This window comes from Chiloscyllium punctatum, chromosome 7 (genome assembly GCF_047496795.1).
Source record: "Chiloscyllium punctatum isolate Juve2018m chromosome 7, sChiPun1.3, whole genome shotgun sequence".
In the NCBI taxonomy this organism is placed as follows: Eukaryota; Metazoa; Chordata; class Chondrichthyes; order Orectolobiformes; family Hemiscylliidae; genus Chiloscyllium; species Chiloscyllium punctatum.
The window spans coordinates 92,072,007-92,085,648 of NC_092745.1; the positions used below are offsets into that span (position 1 = coordinate 92,072,007).

Sequence of the window (13,642 nt, forward strand, 5' to 3'; positions counted from 1 at the left end):
CTCCCCCACTTTCCTAATTTGTGCCCGAGGCGTCAACTCTCCTGGTTCTCGGATGCTGTCTTTTCCAGCACCACACTGTTAGATTCTGATCTCCAGCATCTGCCGTCCTTATATTCTTATGAGTCTGCTGATAGTTTTACCATGTGGTCTTTCCTCCTTCGTAGTTTCACATTGGTTTTGTGGTTAAGGCACGTTACTGAGCAGAGGGAGGGGAAGCTTTATCCTGGAACTTGTTGTGTCCTACATAACCTGGGTATGCTCAGTGCCACAAACATTCTAGTGCTCCTTTCTCCGTATTTCTCAAGCGCCAACATTTATCCACAAAATTATAAATTTAAGAGGGAAGAAAAGGGCGGTATGGGGCTCAATGGTTTGCACTGCTGCCTCACAGCACTAGGGACCCAGGTTCGATTCTGCCCTGTGTGGAGTTTGCTCATTCTCCCCGTATCTGCGTGGGTTTCCTCCAGGTGCTCCGGTTTCCTCCCACAATCCAAAGATGTTGGGATATCTGGTCGGTATGGACAGTTTGGACCGAAGGGTCTGTCTCCATGCTGTATATCTCTATGACTCTATGACTGGGAGCTTGTTTGCAAAAGTTGTGGAGTGTTATGATCAATGATTTAAAATAACATTGGAAGGGCTTTTGAGGGAGATAAACTTACAGGGTTACTGTGATAGAGAAGGGAATAGGACTCCTAAGTTTCTCCACCGAATTGGAATTGTAGACCTAATTCATTAAAATGACTCTTCGTGGCTTAATGACTCCATAACTTGACATTTTTGTTTGTAATTTCATTTTAAATTTACCCAGCCACCCATTCATATTTTGAATTTCATATTAGTGAATCATTATTGAACTCTTTCTGAGGTGGGACACCAAAATTGAGGCCTGTTCTACATGGTGTTTCTTCCATTGCTCAGTTGGCTTGATGGCTGGTTTGCAGTGCACAGTGGTGCCAACAGAATGGGTTCAATTCCAGCATAGCTGAGGTTACCAATTTATTGTCACGTGAACAGAGGCATAGTGAAAAGCTTTGTCTTCCGAGCAATACAGGCAGATCAGAGTTAAGTAGCATAGGTAAGTAAATAATAGGTAAGCAGTGGGAAAAACAAAAACACAGGTACAGGCAAATGTTAAGAGTTTGTGAGTCTATTCAGTAACAACAGTATGGTGGAAACTGTTCTGAAACTGGCTGGTGTGTGTTCAGGCTTCTGTACCTTCTCCCCGATGGTAGAGGTTGTAAAAAAACATTGCCAGGGTGGGATGGATCTTTGAGAATGCTGGCAGCATTTCCTTGACAGCGGGCCTGGTAGATGGATTGTTTGGATGGCAGGTTGGCCTTTGTGGTTGTCTGGGCTGAGTTCACTCCTCTGTGTAACCCTCTCCAATCTTGAATGGTACAGTTGCCATACCAAGTAGTGATACATCCGGTCAGAATGCTCTTAATGGCGCACCTATGAAAGTTGGCAAGGGTATTTGCTGTCATCCAACTTCTCAGCTGCCTGAGGAAGAGGAGACGTTGTTGGGCATTTGTAACCAGTGCGTCCACATGAAGAGCCCAAGAAAGCTAGTTGTGGATGACTGTTCCCAGGATTTTGACACTTACCACTCGTTTCACCTCTGTGCTGATAATATGTAGGGGGGGGCATGAGTAACATCCATCCAAAAGTCAGTAATGAGTTCCTTGGTTTTGTCGACATTGAGAGCTAGGTTGTTCTCAGTGCACCATTTTTCCAGGAGTTCCACCTCCCGTCTGTAGTCTGTTTCGTTGCCATCTGAGATTCGACCAGCTATGGTGGTGTCATCAGCGAACTTGTAAATTGGGTTAGTCTGGTATTTGGTGATGCAGTCATGTGAGTACAGTAGGGGGCTGAGTACGCATCCCTGGAGGGTTCCAGTGTGAGTGTTTGAGAGGATGAAATATTGTCTCCAATCTTCACTGACCTTCTCAATCTCTCACCTTGCCTGAGGTATGGTGATCCTCAGATTAAACTACCACCACCACCAGTGGCTGAGTCTAAAGGGAAACCAGAGTATATAGAAAACTTGCAGGAAAGAGAACGGTAAGCAAGAAAGACTTTTGGACTGAAAGATGAAGCAAATGGACAATTAAAAGCGATTGAGGCACAGAATGAGCTGAAAGGACACAGTGGGATGACATTAGCAACTAGTAAAGTTACAAAGTTAAAAATCACACAGCTCCAGGTTATAGTCCAACAGGTTTAATTGGAAGCACACTAGCTTTCGGAGTGACGCTCCTTCATCAGGTGATTGTCAATCGCCTGATGAAGGAGCGTCGCTCCGAAAGCGAGTGTGCTTCCAATTAAACCTGTTGGACTATAACCTGGTGTTGTGATGTTTAACTTTTGTCCACCCCAGTCCAACAGTGGCATCTCCGAATCAGTAAAGTTACAGGGTGAGAGACAGTCTTGTTGCATGTGATTAGTGCTGTTGGGTCAATCATTATTGGTGTATGTATTGCAATAAAAATGGAATATACTTGTTCTTTATTGTCAGTCATTTCAATGTTAGGAAGTTGAGCATTGACAATTCTGTATCTGTGCACCTTTGGTTATCTTAAATCATGATCATCACGAGCAATTTGGATTTTTTTTTTTGTTTGTCTGTCTGCAGTTATTTAACCATCTGGAAATTCTCTATACCTGTGTTTTGTTAAATTTATGTGGTGCACACGTGAACTTCAAAAACTTGGAGGTAATTGGCAAGTTAAATGACCTGGTATGCAACTTTCTTCTAAGTTTACAGTTTCAAAATGATGTATCAACTGAGCTCCAGACATAGGTGAAGTGATAACAGAAAATTGGTCAAATATATACTAATGAATGGAAGTTTGCTATTCATTTAAATTCATTATGAAACCTAAAGTCATGAAGTGCAATAGTTGTAGAACTATTAGCCTAATGAGGTATTTCATTAAAATCTTGTAAATTATAACAGAAGTAATAACACTTGAAGTACAAATTGATAAAATGCAGGATGAATTTAGACCTGGAGCAGAATCAAGAGAGGAAGTATTTATCTATAAGTAAGGAAGAACCTTTTACATATTTTCCATACACAATTGAATATTTTCCATTGTCTATCTCACTGAAAGTCAATAGCTGTGTTGTTGACATGAAATATTGATAGCAAAGGTGTGAGATTTATCCAGAGCTTATATTGAGATTGAATAATGAGCATCAGGTTAGAAGAGGGACACCCAGTTGTTTCAAGTGGAGAGTGTGGTAGGAGACTTTTGTACTTTCGCCAAGATTATTTAATCTGTGTGCAGAACAAACATTCAGAGTTAGATTTTCTTAAGTAAAAGTTACAGTCTGGAATATAAATATGCAGTATACTGATGACATAATGCAGTTTGCAGAATCTATTGAATAACAAAATATTGTAGATCGAGTAAAATCTAGATGGTCAGAATATTGTTTAATTGCAAATACCAAAAAGATAACAACAATTATACTTAAAAGGAATACATTAGAAGAAAATAGAATATTGATTTAAAGTATACAGTACCACACTGGGACAGGAAGATAAGTTTGTTCAGTTAGGATAAATGCTAACAGAATCTGGCAGATGTGATACCGAAATTAGAAGGATTGAGATAGTGGAATTGAGTGAAGATGACAAAAAACAAAAAACAAAAATCAAGCTTATAACGAGGAATAGAACTTGCACAAATTTCTCTCCACTTCCTGTGTATGTCAGAAATTTTGATTATAAATGAAGGTTTGTAGTTGCTGTGATGTTTGCTAAAATTTCCATGCAGGTACCACATGACAAATAGAGAGGCCTATGCAACTGCAAGAGCAAGAATAACAAAGTTATAACTTTGTAGTTTGTTCTGTCGACATCACTTTATTCTTAATAAACTTCATTTGTCATTTCAATCACCCAAAATCCTCAAACTTGCCATTGATTATTTACAAGGAGAAAGTGAGGACTGCAGATGCTGGAGATAAGGGTCAAGAGTGTGGTGCTGGAAAAACACAGCAGGTCAGGCAGTGTCCAAGGAGCAGGAGAATTGACGTTTTGGGCAAAAGCCCTTCATCAGGAATGGGCCATTCCTGATGAAGTGCTTTTGCCCGAAACGTGGATTCTCCTCCTCCTCTGATGCTGCCTGACCTGCTGTGCTTTGCCAGCACCATGCTCTCGACATTGATTATTTGCAGCCCCCGCCTGTAGCACTTTGGGAAACTTTGAGCACTGATTTTTTTTTTTGAAATTTTCAAATCAGTGTAAATAACAAAAAAGCTAGCATATCATTGGAACATAGCACTGATTCAGTCCTTGCTATGTACTAACAATTCAGTGCATGATTGATTTTCTTTCATTTTTGATATTTGGATAGGTTGGCAACTAGAAGCATTTGCCACATTTTTCCTATTGTTGTAAGAATCCACCTACTATATCTTCCGGTGTTATCTAGGTCAACAAGTTTCCCATCTCAAATTCCAATTATATCATCAAACAATTCTAATTGAAATATTCAACATACATTTCCTAATCCCTTCCTTCTACTTACAGTTCTGAAGACTATTCTGACGTGCCTGTAACCTCATACTACTTCAGGTGTTTGGTGGTATCATGCATATGTACTGTTCAATGGCTTGTAATTTCCAGGATTCTTTTGCTGTTTTCTTTTAGGTAATGTTCCTTTCTGTCTCACCCCTGATATAACTCCTGACTCCAATAATTTGTGGAAGTTTTAAATCAGAATATGACTGATTTTATTGCAAGTTTTCATAACTATATCTGTATGTGTTTTGTGGTCTTCTCTCTTTCAGTACATTCAATGTCCCAATTGCCACCTTACCAATAATTACTGCTTGTCTTTAGAATTGCTCAATTCCTTCAGAATAGAACCTAATTTCTGGGAACAAATTAAAGACTGCTATGAATGCTGTTGCCAAGAAATTGTTTAATATTGGTTGTCTGCAGCTGCTTTTCTGTTTTTCTATTTCTCTTTTTCTATCTGAGGCCTTGTTACTATCTTGTCATTCTAGATGTGTTTCTAATAACACCTTTTTAAATAATGTTTTCAATCCTAATCTTATTGCACAGGCAGATATAAAATAAACCCTTTTGTTCAATGTTGTCCACTCACTGGACCTGAAGATCTATAATTAAGGAATATTTTTTGTCCTTCTTTGTTTTATTAGCCCCTTTGTCCTCCGTGTCATTTATTTTTATTCTTGTATAGTAGTGTATATTTTTAACTGTGTATTTAATATACACCAATTCTCATCCAAACTTTTTATCCATCTGACAATCTATTCTACTTTAACAATGTCAATCCTGTTAAAATAGAATCTTTTCACTTTCCTTCTTTTGTGGTGAATCTAAAACCAAATTCCTATGTAATTGTCCACATTTTTTTGTTATGCTTTAGGATAAATAATAGAATGCCTCTACAATTTTTTTCTAGAAAATATTGCATCTTTGAAGATGGTTTCAGATACTTGTGCAAATTTATTTTTGGGAAGGCTTGCGTTCAATACATTTTAATGTTGCATCAGACAAAGTGAAAAATTTGAGGATATCTAGTCAATGTCACAAAAATGTCTTGATTTTCAGAATTGAAAATTTTACATATGTTTCCTAAATATATCTTTTTGATACATGGACCAATAAAATAGAGTTTACTGACTCGTAGAATTGTATTCCTTTTTCCTTGAATTTGTGACAAGAGTGTAGCACTGGAAAAACACAGGTCAGGCAGCATCCGAGGAGCAGGAAATCGACATTTTGGACAGAAGCCCTATTTTAGGAAGGGCTCCAGCACCACACACTCGACTCTGATCTCCAGCATCTGCAATCCTCATTTTCTTGAGCTTAGTGAGTAGATTTTTAAAAAACCTGAAAGAAACAGATTACTTGTACTTCAGTAGGAAAGTAAAATTAGTACAATACTTGATAATTTTACTTAGATTTGCAATGATACATACTCCAAGTTGAGTTTAGTTGGGAATTTATTTTGTTCTTGTAGCTCTCCATGGCTGTCAAGAGTTTGAAAATGGGTTTAATGCAGTCAGATCTTTTTGTGTGGATATGATGGGCTGAATGCCTCCTGTGCTGTATACTAAGTTTACTAGTAAATTGCAGATGCATTAAGCACAGGGTGTTTTCATTTTTATTCCTTCTTTCTGTTTGTGCCCTGTTTAATAGGGAAAATATTATTTTTCATATTTCTTCTTTTGTATCTTGCAGGCATTGCATCAGTTGTACTATGATCCAAATATTGACAACAAGAACCTAGCACAGAAATGGCTAATGCAGGCACAAGTCTCTCCTCAAGCATGGCAATTTAGCTGGGCATTGCTCAGTCCTAATAAAGTGCCTGAGATTCAGTATTTTGGAGCCAGTGCCCTTCACATCAAAATCTCCCGCTACTGGAGCGATATCCCGTCAGATCAGTATGAGACTCTGAAATCCCAGCTTTTCAATCAGATTGCATGTTTTGCATCTGGTTCCAAGATAGTGCTCACCAGACTTTGTGTGGCGTTAGCATCACTGGCTCTCAATATGATGCCAGAGAGATGGCCAAATGCGGTAGGTGACATGGTGAAGATGTTTCAGACTGAAAGTTCAGATGTGGATGGCAAAGCTAGATGTATGGCCTTACTGGAACTACTAACTGTCCTCCCGGAAGAGTTTCAAACAAGTCGTCTGCCTCAGTACCGGAAAGGTGAGGTGCGAAATGCCTTGGCACAAGAATCTGGTGCAGTGTTTCCTCTTCTACAGCAACTGCTGCAAACTGATTCTCCGGTGTTCATCAGCCAGAAGGCTCTCAAGTGCTTCTCAAGTTGGGTACAGCTAGATGTGCCCTTGTTGGATTGTGAGTGTTTGATGCAGGCCTCATTTACATCTCTACATAATGCTGAGCTCTTCGACACAGCAGTTGAAGCTCTTGTCAATGCTATCTCCCAGCCAGATGCTCAAAGGTAAGGGAGCCATAACTTCAAGTCCATTTAACATTTTATTATGAATTTGTTTGCATCTGTGGAGTGAACAGGTATGTTAATATTTCAGATGCAATGCTGTATCAGGACTCTGAATGATCTAACCTAATGTGACAACTCGTTCTCTTCAAAGATGCTGACTCTTCATGAAGTTAATGCTTCTCACGTTTTTTCCTTTTTTTTTTGATTTAAGGTCCGGTATTTGAAATTTCTTTGCTGTAGAAATGACAAATTTGCAAGGCTAATTGCGTGCATGATATGTAGCTGTTGGAATTTAGTATGTGATTTTGTTGACCTAAGTTCATACACTGTCTGAAATAAAAACAGAAAATACCGGAAAGATTCAGCAGATCTGGCAGCATCTATGGAGAGAAAAACCAAGTTAATGTTTCGAGTCCAGTATCTCTTCCCCCACGGATGCTGTCAGGCTTGTTGCGTTTCTCCAGTATTTTCTTGTTTTGTTTCATATTTCCAGCATTGTTATTTTGCTTTTATTTGCATTGTCTTTCTTTTGCTAGAGTAGTGATCTGGGATTTACTCATTTATTAACTTTTTATGCAATACCCAAGTCGTGGCCATGTGGCTTCCTGAGGCAGGTGATATGCTGGATGGCCTGTCACAGTTATTAACAATTTAGTTATAACAAAGCATTCATGCCAAAATTTGCTACAACTATCTGCTTAAGAGTAGTACCCCTGTATACTACTGATTGGGAAGGTGTGTGCGCCTGTGTGTGCAATATGTAGTACTTTGTAAAGATTGTGGTACAAGTAATCCTAGATTACAATTATAAATGCCCATATAAATAAACTTTCCTACGACAGTAGGTATCATTATGAACTGGTCAACACACTAAAAAAGTTAGTCTTTCTCTTGAAATTGTGTGTTTTGGACTCTGAAGGGAGTGGTAAAATTATAGGGCAAAAACAGAAATGGCTGGAGATACCCAGCAGGTCTAGCAGAATCTGTGGAGAGACAACAGTTAGCATTTCGGGCCCATTCTCCTTTCAGGTAGAAGGACCAGAACACAGAGGTTCTGAAGTAGAGTCTCTGGACCTGAAATATTAACTCGGCTTTTTTGTCCACAGATGCTTCCTGCTGAGTGTCTATAGCAATTTCTGTTTTTGTTTCAAATATCCAGCTTTGTCAGTTCTTTGTTTTTATTTTGGAGGAATATGGCGATAGGTTGGACAGTAGAGTTCAGAGCAAGGGTCAACCACTATCTTATTAAACAGTGGAGTAGATTAGAGGGGAATGGTGTATTGGCTACTCTTATTTCTTCTTTCAATACCTTGGGGGAAATGGGAATTTTTTTTTAGCTAATTTAAAAATAAATTGAGAGAATTAAGAAATTGAGTTCATGGGCTGACTGACTGAATTGCTTCTTTGAACAGTGATGTTGAAACTGAGGTGTGGCCAGGGCAGCAGAATGGCTGTAAGCTTAGATCTTGTTGATGTTCCCCTTTGTTGATGTTTTAAAATACCAGTTAGTCAAAACATGCATGAATTTGGTCATTCACATGCATTTACAATGATGGAGTTTAAGTATGAAGTGTATTAATTCAAAATATCAAGTTTGGAGCGTTTGAATATTTAAATGCATCTTCAACGGGGAAAAAAAAGTCTGGCGATTAGATCGAGATATCAGTTTTCTGAACTATGTAGAAATGCACAATCGGGTCAAGAATGTACAGCTGTTTGACTTTACATGATTTGATATTTATTTTAAAGAACTGTGCTTTCCAGATTTTAGTAGTTCAACTATCTTTCTCTGATGAAAGAGTGGAATGCCTTGTGTAAAAAGCTAACTCTCTAGTCAGAAGTAATTTTGGTTATCACAGCAAGGCTCATTGGTTAGTATTGCTGCCTCACAATGCCAAGGACCCAGGTTTGATTCTGACCTTTTGGACAACTCTGTATGGAGTTTGCACGTTCTTGTCTGCTTTAAGTTTTTGATGTTTCTCACACACGATGCAATTTGCACGCACCAACGTCTGCAAACAGTTAAAGTTTATTAAAGCTTTTTGACCCTCCTCGCAGACGTATAAAGTCTAGTCAAAGGAGACCCTGAACAAAGAAAACACGTGCCCTTTATACAGGTTAGTTGGTGGTGCTCACAAACAGGCAAAAGTGAGGACTGCAGATGCTGGAAACCAGAGTTTAGATCAGAGTGGTGCTGGAAAAGCACAGCAGGTCAGGCAAGCATCTGAGGATCAACGTTTCGGGCAAAAGCCCAAAATGTCTTGGCACAAGAATCTGGTGCGGTGTTTCCTCTTCTACAGCAACTGCTGCTAACTGATTCTCCAGAAGGCTCTCAAGTGCTTCTCAAGTTGGGTACAGTTAGATGTGCCCAAGTTGGATTGAGTGTTTGATGCAGGCCTCATTTACATCTCTACATAATGCTTCTCTGACCACTCCTGCTCAGTCACATGCCACTCAAGACAACTCCCCAGCTACTCCCTCAGTCACACATTACCCAAGGTACAATGGTAGGATGAGGTCATCTTGAGATAATGTAAATGCCCTAATCCTGGGTTATTGTTATGCAGATGATTTACTGACTTGGTAGTTACCCAAGACAATGCAGATGTGACATACCTAGCTTCAGAGGGTGGCTATGAAAACCTTTCTGAATGGAAGAGACAGAATGATAGTTTAATTCGATAATAGTAGGGAGTAGTAACAAATGACTAAGTGGAGGGGGAATCATCTGCATTCCTAGATGAATGTTTCCCCCACCCAAGACAGTACAGTTTAACCCTTTATCTCTCTGGACATTCATGTAATGTTAGTACAAGTTAATCTTTTAACATTTTACAGTGTGGATTTCCTCTGGGTGCTCCAGTTTCCTCCCTTGGTCCAAAGATGTGCAAGTTAGGTGGATTGGCCATGGTAAATTGCTCATAGTGTTCTGGAATGTGTAGATTAGGTGCATTAGTCAGGGGAAATGTAGTGTAAGGTCGAGGTTTGGGTCTGGGTGGGTTATTCGTTGGAGGGTCAGTGTGGACTTGTTGGGCCAAATGGTCTGTTTATATACTGTACAGATTCTATTCTATTGTATGAATACTAAAAATGAGCAAAACAAATAAGATTTTGTTGCATTATCAGTCATTTCCGTAAGGATTGGTTAACTCAAACTTTTTAAAAATGGAAAGCATACTGAGGCAATCATCTTGGTAGTTAAATAGTAAATAAAAATATTTATTCTTAACGTGAAAAACTTTCTTACGTTTCAGTCAATAAGTAAAAAAACCACCTTTAGAAAGGAAGTAACAATTTATGTAGCATGAGAAGAAGGTGCTGACTTGTTGGATGGAGATGCAGCAGAAACTGTTAACTGTCTTCCAATCAACCTGTTCAGACTTGTTATTGCATGCCACAGAAGTAGGTGGGACGTGAATCTTTGCCTTGTACTGTAGAGATAGGGACACTACACTGTGTCACAAGGGCCCTCTGTTAACTGAAAACAAAAATTGCTCAAGATCACTGCGGGTCAGGCAGTATCCGTGGAAACAAAGCAAGCTTTTTTTATTTCAAAAATATACTTTATTCATAAAATATTTTGATCTGTACAATTGGTCATGCCATACTTACATAAATGTTCCATTTCTTGGCATACAGAGACCGAGTAATCATTCATATATACAGGTCTGTACGATTACTATCCACACATTTAGCAGGGGGGTCAGCAAAGCCCCCTTACTGCATTGGACCCCTGTGCTTAGGCAGGCAGACGTTATATGGTGGTCTTTCCCCACCGCGTCTTGGCAGCAGCTGCCCCAAACTTCAGCGTGTCCCTCAACATGTAGTCCTGGACCTTGGAATGTGCCAGTCTGCAACACTCAGTCGGGGTCACCTCCTTCAGCTGGAAGATCAACAGGTTTCAGATGGCCCAGAGAGCGTCCTTCTCCGAGTTGATGATCTTCCAGGCACAATTGATCGTCTTGGTGTGCGCCCCAGGGAACAGACCGTAGAGCACGCGTCATGGCACTACTCAGGACGAACCTCGACAAACACCACTGCGTTCCTCTTCAGACGTCTTCTGCATAGGCACATTCCAGAAGGTGGTGTGTGACAGTCTCGCTTCTCCACCCCCCCCCCCCCCTCCCCCCCCAAAGGGGCCGCTTCAAGGGCAGCGTGCAGTGTGGTTGAGAATCCATGCGTATATAAAGGATCTGACAGGCAGAGCCCTTCTCACCACCAGCCAAGCCATGTCTTGATGCTTGTTAGAAAGTTCTGGCGATGAGGCATTCTGCCAGATGACTTTGACAGTCTGCTCAGGGAACCGCTCGATAGGATCCGCCCTCTCCTTTTCCCGAAGGGTCTCAAGGACACTACGTGCTGACCACTTCCTGATGGACTTGTGGTCAAAGATGTTTTTCTTCATAAAATTCTCCGTGAAGGACAGGTGATACGGAACGGTCCAACTACTCTGAGCGTTCCGCAGCAGCGAGGCTAGGTCCATCCTTCGCAACACCGGGGAGGGGTAGGACCTCAGTACGTAGTGACACTTAGTGTTAGCATACCGGGGATCCACGCACAGCTTGATGCAGCCACAGACAAAGGTGGCCATCAGGGTGAGGGTGGCATTGGGTGTATTTTCTTCCCCAGTTGCCCAGATCTTTATACATAGTCCCTTCAGACCTGGTCCATCTTTGATCTCCATATAAATTGGAAGATGGCCCGGGTGACTGCTGTGGCACAGGTTCTGGGAATAGGCCAGACCTGTGCCACATATAACAGCAATGACAGTGCCTCACACATGACCAGGTTTTTTCCCACAATGGAGAGCGACCGTAGCTTCCATCTACCCAGTTTCTACCTCACTTTGCTGATACGCTCCTCCCAAGACTTGGCGCATGCCCCAGCCCCCCCGAACCAAATACCCAGCACCTTCAGGTTGTCGGTCCTGACGGTGAAGGGGATCGAGGATTGGTCGGCCCAGTTCCCGAAGAGCATGGCCTTGCTCTTGCCTCGGTTTACCTTGGCCCCCGAGGCCTGTTCGAACTGGTCACATATGCACATCCGTCTGTGCACGGACAGCGGATCCGAGCAGAAAACGGCGACGTCCTCCATGTACAGGGAGTTCTTGACCTGGAGGCCCCCGCTGCCAGGAATAGTCACCCCTCTCAGCCTCTCATCCTTCCTGATGGACTCGGCAAATGGCTGTATGTAGTACACAAACAAGGCAGGAGAGAGGGCAGCCCTGCCAGACTCCCGATCTGACTGGGAAGCTATCTGATTCCTACCCATTGATTGAGACTGCACTGACAATGTTGGTGTAGAGCAGTCTGATCCAATTTCAGATTCCCTCCCCAAAGCCCATTTTGGAGAGAACATCTCTCATATACGTGAGTGATATCCTGTCAAAGGCTTTCTCCTGGTCCAGGCTGATCAGGCAGGTGTCCAACCCTCTGTCCTGCATGTAGGTGATCGTATCCCTGAGGAGTGTAAGACTCTCAGCGATCTTCCTGCCTGGTAAAGCACAGGTTTGGTCCGGGTGAATCACTGACTCCAGAGCAGACCTGACCCGGTTGGCGATTTACCTTTGGACAGAATTTTGTAATTTGCATTCAATAGTGAGATTGGTCTCCAATTTCTGAGTTCCCCCCTCTTACCCCTTCCGCTTGTAGATGAGGGTGATGATGCCTTTCCTCATGGATTCATTCATGGTACCTGCCCGAAGCATACTGACATATACCCCCAGCAGGTCCTGGCCAATCAAGTCCCACAGAGCAGAATAGAGCTTGACTGGTAAGCCGTTGCTTCCGGGAGTTTTATTCTTTTCGACGGACTCGAGGGCCTTGTTCAGCGCGTCTAGAGATAGCGGCTGGTCCAGCCTCTCTCGTGTTCTGTCTTCTAAGACCTCCGTGATAGAGGACAGGAACAACTGGGAGGCCACGCTGTTGGTTGGCTTCGTGTCATACAGACTGGCATAAAAGGATTTGCTGATCCTCATGACGTCAGCCTGAGATGATGTTATCGAGTCATCTTCCTTCAGGCTGCTGAGCACTGAGCTCTCTTTGTGCACCTTCTGGAAGAAGAAACATGAGCACGTCTCGTCCTGCTCCACCAAGCAGACCCTGGACCGGAAGATTATCTTGGAGGCTTCCTAGGCAAAGAGCGAGGCTTGCTGGCCCTTAACCACCTGGAGGTCCTCCATGACATCGACCCCCCCCCCCCCCCATCATCTGCTGCAGGATAAGGTTCTGCATACTTTCCTGGAGCTGGAACACTTTTGCCCCACTCTCTCTGTCGCTTCCTGAACACCTTTGAGGATGAAGAACCTCTTGATGTTACCTTTTACTGTTTCCCACCAGTCCGCTGTTCTTCACTGTTCTCCAACCTGCATAGCCCTCTTGAGTTCCTCAATGTTTCCTAGGGTCAACAGCTTTGTGTTCAGCTTCCATGTTCCCTTACCAGCCCGCTGCTCGTCCTGTAGGTGTCAATCGACCAGCAGGAGGCAGTAGTCAGAAGATGTCTGTGGATCTGACTGAGAGCATTCGGGACACAAACGGGTAATCTGTCCTTGAGCGGATAGACCCGTCTGCCCGTGACCAGGTGTATCTATGCTGCGCTCCGTCTGCAGGGGTGCTGAAGACGTCGTGCAGCTTGGCATCTTTTACCGTGTCCGTCAGGGCTCTGGACGTGGCGTCCAGTTTAC

General features: G+C 42.2%; 1 protein-coding gene across 1 annotated transcript in view; it reads left to right on the forward strand.

Annotated features, from left to right (window-relative positions):
- The window catches only part of ipo13b (importin 13b), a 208,565-nt gene that overhangs the window by 18,288 nt on the left and 176,635 nt on the right, over positions 1–13,642 (forward strand). Inside the window, exon 2 of the mRNA XM_072573267.1 lies at positions 6,227–6,960. Coding sequence (XP_072429368.1) covers positions 6,227–6,960 — 734 coding nt within the window. The remainder of the gene's footprint in view (positions 1–6,226; positions 6,961–13,642) is intronic.